Below are 18,525 nucleotides of genomic sequence, written 5' to 3' on the forward strand. Positions count from 1 at the left end.
ATCTCCTTGTGTGGCTCGGTGGCAATGTTTGTTTGATAACGCTCCCAATGTGAAGCACCTTGGGACGTTTTTCTACGTTAAGGGCGCTATATAAATGCAAGTTGTTATTCTTGGCCTCTCAAGACCCAATAAGTTGACATTAGGTTCCACTACGATCCTGATCCAAGTGGAGACCCAGCATGGCAACCAGCACAGAGAGAGATGTAAGGGAGAATTTTATCAATTCACACTCCTGGTATCGTCTACTGGGAGCGCATATTGGGAATTCCAGCCTGTGGACCCCATGACTTTGGCTCCATTAATTTTAGCATCCATAAAATCATGCCCAGATGCCTGATGTGTGCTCCCAGCAGATATGCCGGGAGTGTGAATTTGTAAAATTGCCCCAATATAGAAGATTATGGATCCATTTTCACTCAGCACATAGAAATATCAACGCAATTGGTCAAGGTTGGATCTAACACTGGATTGGCTTGTGCTACCATCACAATGATTGGTCATCCTTTTAAGGGGAGTCGAGGGTTATGGGGAACAGGCAGGAAAGTGGAGTTGAGGCCAAGATCAGACCATGATCTTATTGAATGGTGGAGCAGACTAAGGGGCAAAATGTCCTAATCCTGCTCCAATTTCTTATGTATGTTCTCAACTAGTTACATCATACCAGGTTGAATATAAGACTGGATTGGGCTGGTCATACCACCACAAACAGTGATCCTTTTAACTACACCTGCAGTAACACTTCGCCTTAAACTGCTGACCCGGCAGCTCTTTAAATGGGCCTGCATTGAATGTGCAGCTTTTCTGTCCTGGTCCCGGGGCCATCGATGGTTCTTCAGGTAATGTGTTTTCTCTTGTCTTTGTTTAATAGACACTGGAGAGTGCCAGCTCCGCAAATGGGGTCCATCAACGGGGACAACTTGAAGCTATGACAGAGAGCAGGTGCTTCAAGCAAGAGGTGAGCAAGAATTTCACAGAATATTGCTGATGCCCCCCCGGATTCGCTCCAGCCCCCCCACCCCCGGACCTCTCTCCCGCCCCCCCCCCCATCCCGCAGTCGGTTGCCGATTCAGACGGCGGTGGGGGTGGGGGGGGATGGTGGTGGCGAGGAGGAGAGGGGATAGGGGCCAGCCACCAGAGTATTGTGGCCGGCCTCTGCATCATCACTGGGGCGAGGAGGAAAGAGGCCTCATTTTGGGGATCGTAGGCCTCGGAAGGTGATCAGGGGCCATATGGAGGGGTCGCCAATCGGGGTTGAGGGAGTGAGGGGCTGGAAGGTATGTGTAATATCCTTACACACTACTATAAATTCACACGAGGCACATTCTGCAGACAAGGTCACTCTATGACCTGTACCTTTATTCACAGGACCAAGAAGTGATGACTCTGTGTGGGACCTCCCTTTATATACCTGGATGACCAGGTGAGGAGTGTCTCCCACAAGTTCACCCCCTATGGTCAAGGTGTGCATATCTTAGGTGTATACAGTATGCAGTGTTGTTATGAAGGTTACAGTTACATGAAGGTTACATACATGACATCACCTCTCCCTCCCCCCCCCCCCTCCCCACCCCAATGTCTTATGGGGTCAAAGATGAAGTCTTGTGGTCGACACTCTCTCGTGGAGCGCCGCAGTTGGGGTTCTGGTTGTTGAGCCTTGGCATGCGTCTCTGTCACCTGTGGTGATTCCGGGCTGACCGCAGGGACTGTGCATGCTGCTGAATACTCTTGTTGCTCGTTCACTGACGGTGGTGTGGGCAGCATCTCATGATCTTCCTCAAGTTCCTCAGTGTCCATGCTGAACCTTTTTTTTAAACTTGGTCCAGATGCTTGCGGCATATCTGTCCATTGTTAAGTCTGACCACTATGACCTTATTCCCCTCTTTGCCAATTACAGTACCCTCAAGCCACTTGGGCCCCAAAGCGTGATTAAGAACAAATACAGGGTCATCGATTTCTATACATCGCCCCTTTGAGTTACCATCATGACACTCATTTTGGGACTAGCGCTTTCCCTCAACAATGTCGGACAGGACAGGATGAACGAGGGACAGCCGAGTTTTAAGTGTACTTTTCATGAGTAGTTCCGCGGGCAGGACTCCCGTGAGCGAGTGCGGTCGGGACCTATAGGCCAGTAGGAGGCGCGATAGGCGGTACTGAAGGGAGGGTCCTTGAATCCGGAGCATGCCTTGTTTTATGATTTGGACCGCCTGTTCCGCCTGGCCATTGGAAGCCGGCTTGAACGGTGCCATCCTGACATGTTTGATGTCATTACCCGACATGAACTCCCGGAATTCATAGCTAGTGAAACATAGGCCGTTGTCGCTAACCAGGATGTCCGGCAAGCCGTGGGTTGCAAAGACCATACGCAGACTCTCCACAGTGGTGGATGTCATGCACGAATTCAAAATGATGCACTCGATCCATTTCGAGTACGCATCAACAACAATGAGGAACATTTTTCCCATGAACGGGCCCGTGTAGTCTACGTGAATACGTGACCATGGTCTGGTGGGCCAGGGCCACGGGCTGAGTGGGGCCTCCCTGGGGGCATTGTCCAGCTGGGCACACGTCATGCACCTGCGAACACAGTGTTCCAGGTCTGCATCAATTCCCGGCCACATGTGACCGGGCAATGGCCTTCATTAGCATGATGCCTGGGTGCTCGCTGTGGAGTTCCCTGATGAATGCTTCCCTTCTCTTCTGGGGCATGACTACCCGGCTGCCATAGAGTAGGCAGTCGGCTTGGATGGAGAGTTCATCCATCCGTCTGTGAAACGGTCTGGCCTCCTCGAAGCATGCTCCGTGTGCGGGCGCCCAATCCCCAGTCAGGGCACATTTCTTCATCAAGGATAGAAGGGGATCTCTGTTGGTCCAGATTTTGATCTGGCGGGCTGTGATGGGGGAGCCTGCGCTGTCAAAAGCATCGACAGCTATGGCCATCTCAGCGCTTTGCTCCGCTGCCCCCTCAGTGGTGGCCAGTGGAAGCCTGCTGAACGCGTCAGCGCAATTTTCGGTGCCTGGCCGGTGCCATATGGTGTAGTCATACGCAGCCAGCATGAGAGCCCATCGCTGTATGCGAGCTGACGCGTTGGCATTGACAGCTTTGCTGTCTGACAACAGGGATGTTAATGGCTTGTGGTCCGTTTCTAACTTGAACCTTCTGCCAAAAAGGTACTGGTGCATCTTTTTCACCCCGTAGACACATGCGAGTGCTTCCTTTTCAACCATCCCATATCCCCGTTCTGCTTGGGAGAGCGACCTGGAGGCATAAGCCACAGGTTGGAGTTGGCTCTCATAATTACTCTGTGCAACACGCACCCAACCCCATAGGATGATGCATCACATGTCAAAACCAATTTCTTACAGGGGTTGTACAGGGCCAACAGCTTATTAGAACAAAGCAGGTTCCGCACCCTGACAGTCCCCCCAAAACCAATCGCAACCCTTACGCAGGAGCACATGTAGCGGCTCCAACAATGTGCTTAAGTTCGGCAGAAAGTTCCCGAAATAGTTCAAGAGTCCCAGAAATGAAAGCAACTCCAATGTGTTGCTGGGCCTGGGCGCACGACGAATCGCCTCCATTTTGGATTTGGTAGGCCGGATCCCGTCTGCGGCAACCCTCCTGCCCAAAAACTTCACTCTGGGGACAAAAACACACACTTTGACTTCTTTAGTCGCAGGCCTACCCGGTCCAGTCAGCGTAGCACCTCCTCCAGGTTGTGGAGATGTTCCTCGGTGTCTCGACCCGTGATGAGGATATCATCCTGAAATACGATTGTTCAAGCGATGGATTTGAGCAGGCTTTCCATGTTCCTTTGAAAGTTAGCGGCCACTGATCGAATGCCAAACAGACACCTGATGTAGACAAACAGCCCCTTGTGAGTGGTGATGATGGTCAGTAGCTTGGATTCTTTGGCCAGTTCCTGGGCCATGTAGGCTGAAGTGAGGTCCAACTTGGTGAACAGCTTGCCAGTGTGGCAAAAAGATCCTCTGCTCTCGGAAGCGGGTATTGGTCTTGTAGTGACACTCGGTGGCCTTGTAGTTGCCACAGATCCTGACCGAGCCATCTGTTTTTAGGACAGGGACGAAGAGGCTTGCCCAGTCGCTGAATTCAATGGGTGAAATTATGCCCTCTCTTAGCAACCTGTCCAACTCACTCAATTTTCTCCCACATCACATACGGCACAGCTCTGGATTTGTGGTGCACTGGTCTGGTATCCGGGGTGATGCGTATCACTACTTTGGTACCTTTTGAAAGTCCCGACACCAGGTTGAAATAGTGACTCAAATTTCTGTAGGACCTGTGAGCATGAACTTCGCTCCACAGATGAAATGGCGTGCACATCCCCCCCATTTCCAGTTCATCTAGGCTAGCCAGCTCCTCCCCAAAAGCGCGGGACCATTTCCCGGGACAATCCAGAGTGGCAGCCGGTTCTCTGATCCATTATGTGTGACCACCAACATTGCACTGTCTAGCACTGGGATAATCTCTTTGGTGTACGTCCGTAATTGCGTGTCAATGCGTTCTAGTTTGGGTCTGTTAGCTCTGAGTGGCCATAGTTTCTCGAATTGTTGGACACTCATAAGTGACTGGCTGGCCCCTGTGTCCAGTTCCATGCGCACCGGGATGCCATTTAATAGGTGGCGTTTTGGTATATGAGCTGTGGATGTTTGCCACATGAACCCGCTGAACTTCAGCGTCCATTGCTTTGTCCCAAGCATCAACCTGCCTTGCAGACCCCTCTTCTGGTTCATCTGCCTCGTAAATTAGCCTTGCTGCGGGCTTGCTGCACATTCTGGCTAAATGTCCACCGAAGTTACAATTTCTACAGATAAATTGTTGAAACCTACAGGTTTTTGCAGCATGTCTGTCCCCGCACCTCCAGCATAAGCTTAGATCGTTGTGAACAAAAGGGCTGTTCCCAGGCATTCCTCTCTGATTGTCTGTTTGATTACTAGTGAGCACTCTGTTAATGGGTGTCAATGGCCCCATCCCGGGGCTCATTGTCCACCGTGATGGCGTAAATGTCCGTTGAACCGGCCATTGTCTCTGTTGAGGACCCACTCTAGAGTCTGTTGCTGCCTGGGTGGTGTCGAATTGCCCTTGCCTGCCTGCGGGGTTCTGAGTCGCGTTTACAATGTTAACTCCCTGATCCATCGCCACATTGGAAGCAGAGTTGCTTTGAGTCCTTGGTCTCAATTAGCTTTCTGAACATTCCGGCATGACCAATGCCCTCAATAAAGAAATCCCTTAACATCTCCCCACTGCAGGCGTCTGTGAACTTAGAGGCTGGCCAAGTGCCGCAGGTCCGCAACTGAAGTCCAGTATGCTCTGTCCTTCCCAATGTCGGTGTGTATAGAATTGGTGTTGGGCCATGTGTATACTGCTCGCCGGTTTGAGGTGCTCACCAATCAGTTTGCTGAGCTCTACAAAGGTTTTGTCCGCTGGCTTCTCAGGTGCGAGCAGGTCTTTCATCAGCGCGTAGGTCTTGGATTCACAGCTGGTCAGTAGATGCGCCCTTCGCTTGTCAGCCGCTGCATCTCCCAGCCAGTCCTTCGTGACAAAGCTCTGCTGGAGCCTCTCAACGAAATCATCCCAGTCCTCACCAACACAGTACCGTTCCTCTGTGCTACCGGTGGCCATTCTCGTGAGTCGTTGATTCCCGTTTCTCATCGCCAATGTAATGTCCTTGCACACTACTATAAATTCACACGAGGCACATTCTGCAGACAAGGTCACTCTGTGACCTGTACCTTTATTCACAGGACCAAGAAGTGATGACCCTGCGTGGGACCTCCCTTTATATACCTGGGGGATGACCAGGTGAGGAGTGTCTCCCACAAGTTCACCCCTGTGGTCAAGGTGTGCATTTCTTAGGTGTATACAGTATGCAGTGTTGTTATGAAGATTACAGTTACATGAAGGTTACACACATGACAGTATGCTCGGGACCCTGGATCCGAGAGGTAGGTATGAACCAACTTACCTCCTCGATGCAGCAGTCCCCGCCTCATTCTACCTGCCGGTCTTTGTGAATTGTGGGAAGTCAGTCCACAAGCAGTTAAAAACAAAATGGAGGTGAAGAAAGAGGCTTACAGCCTCATCATAATATTTATATTTAAATTGACATACCGGCCCTTCCGGGAGCGGCCTGGGCCCCATCTCACCTCCATTAAATCGGAAGTGGACGGAGAAATCCGATTTCTCTTAATTTAACTGGCCCCACGCTCCAAACCCACCTGTTTTGTGAGGAAACTGCTTTCACCAGGTGGCACTGTTACAGCCCTTCAGCTTGCTAAACAGACGAGCCGTCAGATCCGGCTCCTTGTTTGTAGGATCTTCCCACTATAAACGGGAGTGAGGTGGCTAAATTCATTTTGTGTGGGACCCATGAAGCCAGCAGATGGAAGCAATCTGTTATTCCATCAGTAGGAAGTGCATTTTGGGAGGGCTAACAAGGAAAGGGAAAACACATTAAATGGTAGGACACTGAGAAGTGTAGAGGAACAAAGGGACCTTGGAGTGCAGATCCACAGATCCCTGAAGGTAGCAGGCCAGGTAGATAAGGTGGTTAAGAAGGCATACAGAATGCTTGCCTTTATTAGCCAAGGGATAGAATACAAGAGCAGGGAGGTTATGCTTGAACTGTATAAAACACAGTTCTGGTCACCACATTACAGGAAAGATGTGATTGCACTAAAGAGGGTACAGAGGAGATTTACGAGGATGTTGCCTGGACTGGAGAATTTTAGCTATGAGGAAAGATTGGACAGGCTGGGTTTGTTTTCTTTGGAACAGAGGAGGCTGAGGGGAGACCTTATTGAAGTGTATAAAATTACGAGGGGCCTAGATAGAGTGGATAGAAAGGACCTATTTCCATTAGCAGAGCGGTCAACAACCAGGAGGCATAGATTTCAAGTAATTGGGGGGAGGTTTTGAGGGGAAATTTCTTCACCCAGAGAGTTGTGGGGGTCTGGAACTCTCTGCCTGAAAGGATGGCAGAGGCAGAAACCCTCACTGCATTTAAAGGGTACTTAGATATGCACTTGAAGTGCCGTAACCTACAGGGCTATGGACCAAGAGCTAGAAAGTGGGATTAGGCTGGAAAGATCTTGGTCGGCCGGCATGGACACAATGGGCTGAAATGGCCGCCTTCTGTGCTGTAAACTTGTATGATTCTATGAACATTTGGGTTGCCAACCCTCCAGGAATGACTGATTGATCTCCTGGACTCTGCTGCAAGCAACGCACGAGAAACATCATCAGAACACTAAAAAGAATTGAATTATTTTCATTTTCTTCGAACGGTTTTATTTATTGGCAATAAAGTATTGAAGATGTCAAAAATAGGCTGTTTGACTGAGTGGTGTGATTGGGATTGGGAGGCCATGTGATGAATCCTCCAGGAATACGTTGAACCCGAGTTGGCAACCTTGGTGTAGGTTGCATTTGAGCCCCGGGCCCAGAGTTTAAAGTCCAGTGTCTAACTTACTATGCCACCCTCTTCTTGCAAGAGGTTAGAAGTTACTTTGCTTGTTCCAATCCAGTTATAATCTCAGCCTTGACCTTGTAAACGAAGGCTAAGGGTGCCTCTGGCACACACAATTCAAGCCCGCACTTATAAGAACATAGGAACATAAGAAAAAGGCCCTTCCAGCCTCCTCCGCCATTCAGTAAGACCACGGCTGATCTTGTAGCTGGACTCCACCTTCCCTCACTATCCCCTTATTTAGAGGATCAGATTTCCGTTGATTCAAGACATCTTGACCACTTACAAACTTGTCTCAGATCTTTGTCATATTGTAAACTCATATGAAATGCTGTCTCTTTAAGATCAGTGACGTTACCTCCCAATTTTCTGTCCCATGTAGGAATACTCGAGGTCACGTTCTCCACAGCGCCAACACGACTCCAGTCGAGCGAAGCAGTTGCTGGTCACCGAGAACAGAAGAATAGAAAAGCTCTTCAAGGAAATGTGCGGCTCCCTCTGCTATTAGTATCTCTTCTGGTCGTTGCCGTAGCAATACAGAAACTCAGGGTGTTCACTGGAGAAAGTATCGGGCCACAAAACCTGGGGAGAAGGCTGCGGTTGGATCCCCTCAATGCGCTGAGCTGCCAAATGTGCCACATAGAGGCAAAACACATTGGTGGGAGAGGAGGAGGAATTTCAGAGTGGTGGCAACCCCCAGGCTGTTCTGATGTGCCTCTAGGGGCCGAAATTGCCCCCCCTCCTTCAGCTCCATTTATGGAGTGGACAGGCCGCGCCGAGCAGGCGCAGATGGATGGGCCAACCCGTCCGAAATTGCCCCGAGGCTGGAGCGGTGGGGACGGGTTTCAGCGCCACGTGTGCTGCCATTCCGTTGGGTACGCTCTGACCATCTGCGACCCCCTCACTGACCCCAATGGGAAATTGCCCTGACGGAGTGCTGCTGCCACCAGTCTGTGCCACTGACCGCTTTCCCCCGCGTCTGGGTGGTGTGTCCGCCCTTAAACAGGAGGGCGCACTGCCAGCGCCCTTATTTTATTTTAATGGTAGGTATCGGTAAGCGCACCTACTCTTAGTCAGGGGGCAATATCGGCCCCTAATGACTATCTCAGCAGGATTGGCGGAGCCTTGTTGGTCTTAATGGTCCTTTCCTGTTCCCACAAGTCCTTATTTTCTTACTAAGCTCGAGCTGGACTGTAAGACTCAATCCTTTAAAATGATCTGGCTGCCTCGAGCTGTATTGCTTTTTGAATCACGCAGAAACACGTACACCTGTATCTAAAACCTTCTGGATCCTCTAGGTCTATATCCTGATGATTTGACCCATTTGTAGAATGAACTCTTTTAATTGACAGTGGCACTGAACTACTAATGCTCTTACAATGACTTCGCTCTCCCAGATTAAATTTGTCGATTGAGTCTTACAGTCCAGCTCGAGCTTAGTAAGAAAACAAGGATTTGTGGGAACAGGAAAGGACCATTAAGACCAACAAGGCTCCGCCAATCCTGCTGAGATAGTCATTAGGGGTTGAAATTGCCCCCTGACTAAGAGTCGGTGTGCTTACCGATATTTACCATTAAAATAAAATGGGGGCTTTGGCAGTGCGTTTTGATGTTACCTTGCACCTGCATCGTCCACCTCCATTTTGAACAATCCGCTACTCTCCGCTTCTATACGGGAACATCTAGCTTTAAAATGCCCCAGGAAGGTTCCTTTAGCAAAGCAGTTGTAAAAGCACCTTTTCCCCCAGTCTGTATGTTGAGGACATTGGAAGATTTCGGGTGGAGACCACTTGTATTGGAGTGGATAACTCACAGGGCTTCTTCTGTCTGTCTCCCCAGAGAAGAGATGAGTGTTTGCGCTTCCCCTGAGTCACTGCAGCTGAAAGGCCCCGGAGAGCTGTCCGGCAGACAATCCACGTCCACAGATCGAGCCGAGACCACAGAGAAGGTCAGTCACTCTCCTCAAAAACATGTCTGTTTTTTCCTGCTGAGAAACTAAGTTAAGTGGAGAACATCGAGGCCATGCTGCAGGGAAATGGCATGGTTTGAAAAGAACAGGAAGGATGATGGGTAAATCAACAAGTAATAGTTACGTGACGGCATATTTGGGTTTTAAAAACTCTCCATTTTCAGAGGAAGGCAAGACTTGGGGGCAAGGATAAAAAGTTCCATAGTTTGAGGTACTACAACAACAACTTGTATTTAGATAGCGCCTTTAACGTAGTAAAACATTCCAAGACGCTTCACAGGAGTGTTTTAAGACGAAACAAATAAATTTGACACTGAACCACATAAGAAATTAAGGCAGATGACTAAAGCTTGGCCTTAAAGGAGGAAAGAGAGGTTTAGGGAGGAAGTCCCAGAGCTTAGGGCCCAAACAGCTGAAGGCACGGCCACCGATGGTTGAGCAGTTATCTTCTGCTGCTTAAGCAGTCCCTTGGAGTCGAGGATGACTTGTTTCCACACTAAAAATGAGTTCTAAGGTGACTGACTGAGACCAATGTGGGATCTACAGTCTCTGTCACAGGTGGGGCAGACGGTGGTTGAAGGAACGGGTGGGTGGGGTGCTTGGGTTGTCGTGGGCTCCTTCCCGTGTCTATGCTTGGTTTCAGCTTGCTCTCAGCGAAAAGACTCGGTGTTCAGTGCCTTCCCGGATGCTTTTCCTCCATTTTGGGCAGTCTTGGGCCAGGGATTCCCAGGCGTTGGTGGGGATGTTGCACTTTTTCAAGAAGGCTTTGAGGATGTATTTGAAGCCTTTCCTCTGCCCACCTGGGGCTCGCTTGCCATGTCGAAGCTCTGAGTAGAGCGCTTGTTTTGGGAGTCTCGTGTTAGGCATGCGGACGATGTGGCCTGTACAGTGGAGCTGATTGGGCGTAGTCAGTGCTTTAATGCTGGGGATATTGGCCTGAGCGAGAACACTGACGTTGGTGCGCCTATCCTGCCAATGGATTTGCAGGATCTTGCGGAGGCAGCGATGGTGGTACTTCTCCAGTGCTATGATGTGGCTGCTGTACATAGTCCATGTCTCTGAAGCATATAGGACAGTGAGTATCACCACTGCTCTGTAGAACATGAGCTTGGTGCCAGATTTGAGGTTCTGGTCTTCAAACACACTCTTCCTCAGGTGGCCAAAGGCTGCACTGGCACACCGAAGGCGGTGTTGGACCTCGTCGTCTATGTCTGCCATTGTTGACAGTAGGCCCCTGAGGTATGGAAAATGGTCCACATTGTCCAAGGCCTCGTTGTGGATTTTGATAATCGGGGGGCAGTGCTGTGTGGTGGGGACATGTTGGTAGAGGACTTTTGTCTTACGGATGTTTAATGTAACGCCCATGCTCTTGTACACTTTGGTGAAGGTGTTGACGATGGTTTGGAGTTTGGCCTCCAAGTGTGCGCAGACGCATGTGTCGTCTGCGTACTGTAATTCAATAACAGAGGATGGGACAACCTTTGATCTGGACTGGAGGCGACGGAGTTTGAACAGTTTCCCGTTTGTTCTGTAGATTAGCTCCACTCCAGCGGGGAGCTTATTGAGGGTGAGATGGAGCATTACAGCGAGGAAGATTGAGAAGAGTGTTGGTGCAATGACACAGCCTTGCTTAGACGCTGGTCCAAACGTGAATTGGGTCTGTGCTGGATCCGTTGGTCAGGATCATGGCCTGCATTTCATTTTGAAGCAGGCGGAGGATGGAGACAAACGTTTGAGGGCAGCCAAATTTGAGGAGGAAACTCCATAATCCCTCATGATTGACAGTGTCAAAGGCCTTTGTGAGGTCAAAGAAGGCCATGTATAGGGGTCGGTGCTGTTCCCTGCATTTCTCCTGGAGTTGCTGCGCGGTGAAGATCATGTCCATTGTGCCCCTTAGTGGGCGGAATCTGCATTGCAACTCTGGGAGAAGCTCTTCAGCCACTGGGAGAAGACGACTGAGGAAGATTCTTGCAATGACTTTCCCTGTGGCAGACAGCAGGGAAACTCTTCTAATTAATGCAATTGGACTTGTCACCTTTCTTGAAGTTATAATCAGGGATGCTCGAGGGTAGAATTTGAGGAGCGCAGACATCTCGGGGGCGGGGGTTGTGAGGCTGAAGGAGATTAGAGACAGGGAGGTGTGAGGCTATGGAGGGATTTGTAAACAAGAATAAGAATTTTGGAATAGAGACGTTTAACTGGGAGCCAATGTAGGTCAGCGAGCACAGAGGTGATGGGTGAGCGGGACTTGGAGCGAGTTAGGACACGGGCAACCGAGTTTTGGATGACCAAGTTTACATAGGGTAGAATGTGGGAGGCCAGCCAGGAGTGCGTTGGAATCATCAAGTCTAGAGGTAACAAAGGCATGGATGAGGTTTTAGTACTGGGAAAGATTGAGTGCTGGTCGTAGACATTGTAATGATGCATCTAGATTTGAACAGTGTGCAAATGCAAGGAGGAGGGAGTATGCATTTACAAGAAAGGAAAGTTCAGAAAATCAGTGATCATGGTGGTACAATGAGAAAATAACCAAGAAAGGCTGTGGCTGACAGCGAGAGTGTGTGAAGGGCCGCATTGAAAAGAGGTCACGAGAAAAACATCTAGAGCTCGGTATAAAATGCTTTGCTTTTGCAATTTGAATCAATCTTGTAATTTGCTTTGATCCTATTTGTGCTACAGACGAGACCTGTCATTCCTGTATAAGTTTGTGTTCGAACTGCTAAAATCTCTGAATGCTGCCCTCCAGACAGCCACGTGACAATCACCTGCCCAGCTGATATTTTATTGGTGATTCCCAGTCTTCCATCAATGTCCTTTCAGTACCAAGTTTATTTACCATTATCTGTGTTTTATTGGGACTGTTGCATTACCTGTCCTTATAATAAAAACATTTGTTGGGCTATATTTTCTGATTTTGGGGTAACTGCCCATTTTGCCAGAATGACGATTAGTGAGTTCTAGATGACCAAAAAAGCTTCACTCAACTTTCCTCTGTCAACACGTTAGCGTAGCTTCCGGTGTAAATTTGGACAGATCTAAAGAGCGTACAAGTGGTGGGAGAGGGAAATTACATGTAAGGAAGAAAAATAACATTTATACAACGCCTTTTATGACTTCAAGATGTCCTAAAACCAATCAAAGTCATTGAAGTACTTTTGATGTGTAGTCACGGTTGCAATATAGTATGGCTAATTTAAAGCGATGAGGACCTTTGTTACAATAGGGGGCAACAAGTTCAGAAAGCCTCTGGAGAACCACAGAAGACACCTCAAACAATTAGCGGGCTTTGCCAGGGCTGAAGAGGCAGGGCACTGAGACATGGCAGGGAAAGGAATCTTTCGGATCAGCTATGAGTTTGCAGACAAGTGAATGATCAGCCCAGGGAAAGGGAGAGAGAAAACACAGGAGTTAAGGAAGGCAAGTGAAAACATGGTAGGCAGTGGGAGGGGGGGCTGGGGGGCACCAATCAAGGCAGAGGGATTTTTGTTAGGGGAGAGGGTTCCACAGGATGGGGGGGGGGCAAATGGCCAAAAGAAAATAGCCACCAACTGGTGCATAGAAAAAGCAGGAATGAGAAGTAGACTACTGTCCATAGAGTGGAGAAGGTCATGGGGCCCTGGAAGGATTCAACACCAGTACTGGGACCCTGTAGTGGATCCGTTACAAGGATTCGGGGGAGCTGAGTGAGGATGGGCCTGCACACAGGCTTGCTAACTGGACATATTCCTGGAGGTTTCATCACATGACCTCCTGCCTCCCACTAGCACTGCCCACCCACACACCCACCATTGGTTGCTTGACATGCCCAACTTCCCACACCAATTGGGTGATGAATAGTCTATTCCCTTTCCGATTGGATGATTCTTGACAGTCGGTCAAACAGCCATTTCCCCTCAACTCCACTGTAAACACACTATTAAAAGAAACTGAAAAAAACTTTGTTTAATACCCCTATGATTTTTCTCTGGGGTTGCTCTCAGCAGTGTGTGGATATTAATCTTTAATTCGTGGAGGATTGTCAAGTACCCAACTGTAATGTATTTGCTTCATGGGTTCTTTGCTTAAGAATTCATAGCACCACATCGCTATTAAGAACTAGTTAGTTCATTAGCAAAGGTTTAATAATCACACTTCACATTATCAGTTCATCCACCAGGTTCACAACCACCTGCCTCATTGTGGATCTCCTGAACCCAACTGGCTGGGGTTTTATTGAGTCTTGTGAACATCACGTGGCTGGCTAAGCCACTCACAACTCAACAACTCTACAACTATTTTAGATAGAACTTTAAATCAAGCACCCCCTGTTAGGAAAGGCATTAGAACCCAGAAATTTCCAAATCAACTGGGAACCTAGCCAAAGCAAATTAAAATTCTGTTCCTGGAGGGGGGAGGTGATGCACTCCAGCCCCTCCGGTGCCCATCTCTCACGGAAGGCCATGAGTGTACCGGTGGACACCGCGTGCTCCATCTCCAGGGACACCCTGGCGTGAACATAGCCGCGGAAGAGAGGCAGGCAGTCGGGCTGAACGACTCCCTCGACCGCCCGCTGCCTGGACCAGCTGATGGCCCCCTTGGCCTTGCCCAGGAGTAGTCCCATGAGGAGGCCTTCACAACAGCTCTACAACTATTTTTATAGACACAATAATCAAGTGCCCCCTGATTAAAGGGGGGGGTCACACTCCAAAGACTTTCAATCAAGTGCCCCCTTGTTTTTTTTTTGAGGACACTAAAAACACAAATTATACAAGTGCCCCCTGGCTGAAAGGGTGGGGGGCGGGGGGGCACTAAAACCGACAAACTTAAACAAATTAAACTTTAGACATGTGGTTCAAATTAAAATTTGGTTGCCGGGGGTGACGATGCACTCCAGTCCCTCCGGCGCCCACCTCTCGCGGAAGGCCGCGAACGTACCGGTGGACACCGCGTGCTCCATCTCCAGGGACACCCTGGCTCGAACGTAGCCGCGCAAGAGAGGCAGGCAGTCAGGCTGAACGACCCCCTCGATCGCCCGCTGCCTGGTCCGGTTAATGGCAACCTTGGCCATGCCCAGGAGCAGTCCTACGAGGAGGCCTTCCGACCTGCCCGCTCCCCTCCACACAGGGTGACAACAGCTCTATAACTCTGTGAGCATTCTCACAGGTGCGTACATTACACCTACAGTGCAAAGTTCTGTGTGGGAGAGGACATTTGTAGCATCAGATGTGCTTCGTGGAAGGCAGAGGTGAGAGAAAGTTAAAGACATTGAGCCTTCAGGTGATGAAGGTGTGGGCGATGATCTGAGGAGGGCTGAATCCTCGTACCTCACTCTGCCCAAATGTGGTGGGTGTGAAAGGTGCTGATCCCCACTGCCCATGCTCAGTGAAAACAAACTACCCATTTGAATGATGCCTGCAGTACTGGGTCGCCGACACTAGGTGGCAGGATGGGCCCGGTAAGCACAGACTCCCTTGTTCAATGTTAAAGAACATGAATTTAATCCCAGTTCTTGGGAGGTGCAGCTGACACTGGGTGTATGGAGCGAGGAACACCTCTGCTCCAGAGCACACGAATAATTATAATTGTAATTAAATCAATAATGATCCTGACCAGCACATGTTCCATCAGGTTCCCAGGAATGCAGTCTTGAGAAGGAAACAATATGGAATTTAACATCAATCACCACCCTCCCCCCCCCAACCCCAAAACGTGACTTCCCCGCTGCCCCACAGGGACATCCTCTCCTATTTTCCCCCAAACCCCCACACCCCCTCAAGACTGAGACATTGTCTCCCATCCCCCCACAACAGGGACCCCCCAGCCCCCCTCCCCCTCCCAGAGTGAGACATTGGGGCCGAAATCCAGGGCCAGCAGAAAGCTGGTGCACCTACCTTTTTTGGATGTTTTTACCGTCTGGTGCGATGAGGCGGGCTTCCGATCGATTTTCTCCTCTTCGCTGTTTTATTTGGATCGGACCGGAAGCTGGTCATAATGGGGGCAGAAGTAAGTGCTGGTGAGGGTCGGAGGTGGGGCCGGGATCGTCACGGAGCGATGGTGACATCAGTGCGCGTGTGCGTCACCACGTCTCTCCCCTCATTTAAAGGGCAGCGATTGTTTTAGCTTCGGCCACTGGGCCCCCAGGGAGGGTTTCGGCCGGGCCAGCGGCCTGCCACCCAAGAGGGGGTGTCAGGCGGCCTGTTGGTGGCCCGGCCAAACCCGGGGCAATAATTGTCCGACCGATCGGGAAGTCGGCCGGCAAAAAAAAAAACATGGCGGCCGCGGCAGTGCGCCCTCCCCTTGAAGGGCTGCCGTGGCTCTCACACAAGAAACACGGTGCACCGACAGAGAAAGCTGTCGGGAGCACCGTGTGGCAGATTGCCGATTTTTTCAGGTAAATTTTGTGCGGAGTGGGCTGGAGGTGCGGGAGAGCAGCGGTGCGCGCTTTGATGATGCGCTTGGGGCGGTCGGCAGCAACGGGGCTGAAGTGGGGACCGCCCGAAAAATCCCCGAGGTGAATGTGTCGGGGCGGCCAATCGACTGCAACGTGGCGACCTCTCGATTCCGCCGCATGGCCGCAGCAAAATGGTGGTAACGGGCCGTATCCCCACCCTGAATTTCGGCCCCTCTGTCTCTCGTTTCTCCCACCCCCACCTCCCACCTTAACTAGGACATCTCCTGTCTATCCCCAAAGCAGGGAATAGGGATATCCCCTCTCTCCTCCCGCAAGACTGTGACATTACGTCACTCCCCACCTCCGATAGCAACATACCCCATTCCTCCCCCTCCCCCATAACTCTACCTACAGACCTACACTCGGCAATTTACTGACCAACATCATGACTCGTTAGTTACTGAGATTATGCAGGAGGTGCTAGGCTGATGGTTAATTGTCATTGTAGATCATTTTCTCCTGAATCTACAAATCTGTAGATGGTGTATTCCTCTGCCAGCACAGTGTGTCTCTCTCATCTCTCTCTCTCTCTCTCTCTCTCTCTCTCTCCCTCCCCCCAGGTCCAGCACTGATGCAGGAAGCGTTTGCAAATGAGCCGAGCCAGCGCTTTGCTCATCGCGCTCCCTGCTTGTTGCAGGCAGCTGACGGCTGCTCCTGCGGGAGGACTCCTGTGTTTATTTTACTGCATTCTATCAGCGATGGAGCTTGGAGTTTCACGCCCCAGTGTCAGTCCTGCCACCATGCTCTGAGGGGAAAGATGCTTCAGGATTCCAGCCGTTCCCAGCAGCCAGCTTTCTCACATCAGCCATGACGCCGAAAAGCAAACACGTAAACCACCTGGGAGTGTTCCTGCTCAGGAATATTGGTGTTCCATTGTCCTGTTTACTGACCATTTCTTTGTGTTATGCTTGCAAGCAGAACAGTAGGTGACACTGGGCTTTAAGAAGTTTTTTTTTAAATGAGACTGAATTAGTAGTATTTAATAGCAGAGGGGAAAACTGCATAACATCCGTATTCATTCAGGCTGGAGCCCATTGCCAGATTCCCATCAATCGGTGTTCCCAGATTTTCTGATACTCGAGGGACAATCAGAAAGCTGAGGCCCTCACACTCTGAACGACTGCTTTCCACCTCCGGTCAAATCCAGCCCAAACTGACGAGAGCGAACTGTCTTTCTGACTGCTGAGTAAAGTTGCAAAAGTGACATTTGTTTGGTTAAGTGCATAAATTGCAAACAAAATGACCCAATATTCATTATTTGCTTAGGAGCTTGGATTTAAGGAACTTTGTTGAGATACAGTAGAGAGAGCTTTACGTTCCACATAACTCGTAGAAAAAAAGACTTGTATTTATTTACACAGCGCCTTTCGTGACCTCCGGACGTCCCAAAGCGCTTTACAGCCAATTCAGTATTTGACCACTGTTGTAATGTAGGAAATGTGCTAGCCCATTTGCTCACAGCTAGGTCCCACACACCACAATGACATAATAACCAGATAATCTTTTTTTAAGTGTTGGTTGAAGGAATAAGTATCGACCAGGTCACCGGGGAGAACTCCCTCTTCGAAAAGTGCCATGGGATCTTTTGTGTCCACCCGAAAAGGCAGACGGTGCCTCGGTTTAATGTCTCATCCGAAATTCTGCACCTCCGACAGTGCAGCACTCTCTCAGCACTGCACTGGAGTGTCAACGTGGATTATGTACTCATGTCCTTGGAGTGGGACTTGAACCCACAACCTTCTGACTCGGGCGAGAGTGCTATCCATTGAGCCACAGCTAACACTGTATACAAACATTTATGTAACGCCCTTCATGTCCTCCGGATGTGCTAAAGTTCTTAACAGCCAATGAAGTTCTTTAAGTGTAGTTATTATCGATGTATAGACAAACAGAGCAACTTAACTGAAAACAGCAAGATCCCACAAACAACAATGAAATAAAAAAAGACTTGGATTTATATAGCACCTTTCACAACCACCGGACATCTCAATGTGCTTTACAGCCAATGAAGTACTTTTGGAGTGTAGTCACTCTTGTAATGTAGAAAACGTGGCAGCCAATTTGCGCTCAAACAAGTTCCCACAAACAACAATGTGATAATGTCCAGATAATCTGCTTTTTTTGTTATGTTGATTGAGGGATAAATATTGGCCAGGACACTAGGGATAACTCCTCTGCTCCTCTTCGAAATAGTGCCATGGGATCGTTTATGTCCCCCTGAGAGCCTCGGTTTAACATCTCATCCGAAAAACGGAACTCTGACAGTGCAGTGCTCCCTCAGCACTGCACTGGAGTGTCAGCCTAGATTTATGTGCTCAAGTCCCTGGAGTGGGACTTGAACCTACAACCTTCTGACTCGGGCGAGTGTTCTACTCCCTGAGCCACAGCTGACACTAAATAACCAAATTATTTGTTTTGCTGTTGATTGAGGGATGAATTTTGATTTGGATGTCCGGAAAACCCTCGCTCCTCTTCAAATGCTACCATGGGATCTTTTACACCATTGAGCAGCTAGACGGGGCCTCGGTTTAACATCTCATTGAAAGGCAATGGGCTGGAATTTGCGGTCGTAGGCGTACCTTCGGAGTAACGCCTTCAATCCGAACTTACCTGCTGGGCCCCAGGTTTCGGACACT

The 18,525-nt window shown here is 49.6% G+C and overlaps 1 protein-coding gene across 1 annotated transcript in view; it reads left to right on the top strand.

Moving 5' to 3' along the window:
- clip2 (CAP-GLY domain containing linker protein 2) overlaps positions 1 to 16,030 on the top strand; it is a 173,088-nt gene extending 157,058 nt beyond the window's left edge. The window contains exons 15-18 of the mRNA XM_070856805.1: positions 869 to 955; positions 7,873 to 7,976; positions 9,330 to 9,438; positions 15,830 to 16,030. Coding sequence (XP_070712906.1) covers positions 869 to 955; positions 7,873 to 7,976; positions 9,330 to 9,438; positions 15,830 to 16,030 — 501 coding nt within the window. The remainder of the gene's footprint in view (positions 1 to 868; positions 956 to 7,872; positions 7,977 to 9,329; positions 9,439 to 15,829) is intronic.
- Positions 16,031 to 18,525: the final 2,495 nt, after the last annotated feature.

The sequence above is a fragment of the Pristiophorus japonicus genome, chromosome 16 (assembly GCF_044704955.1).
Source record: "Pristiophorus japonicus isolate sPriJap1 chromosome 16, sPriJap1.hap1, whole genome shotgun sequence".
Classification (NCBI taxonomy): Eukaryota; Metazoa; Chordata; class Chondrichthyes; family Pristiophoridae; genus Pristiophorus; species Pristiophorus japonicus.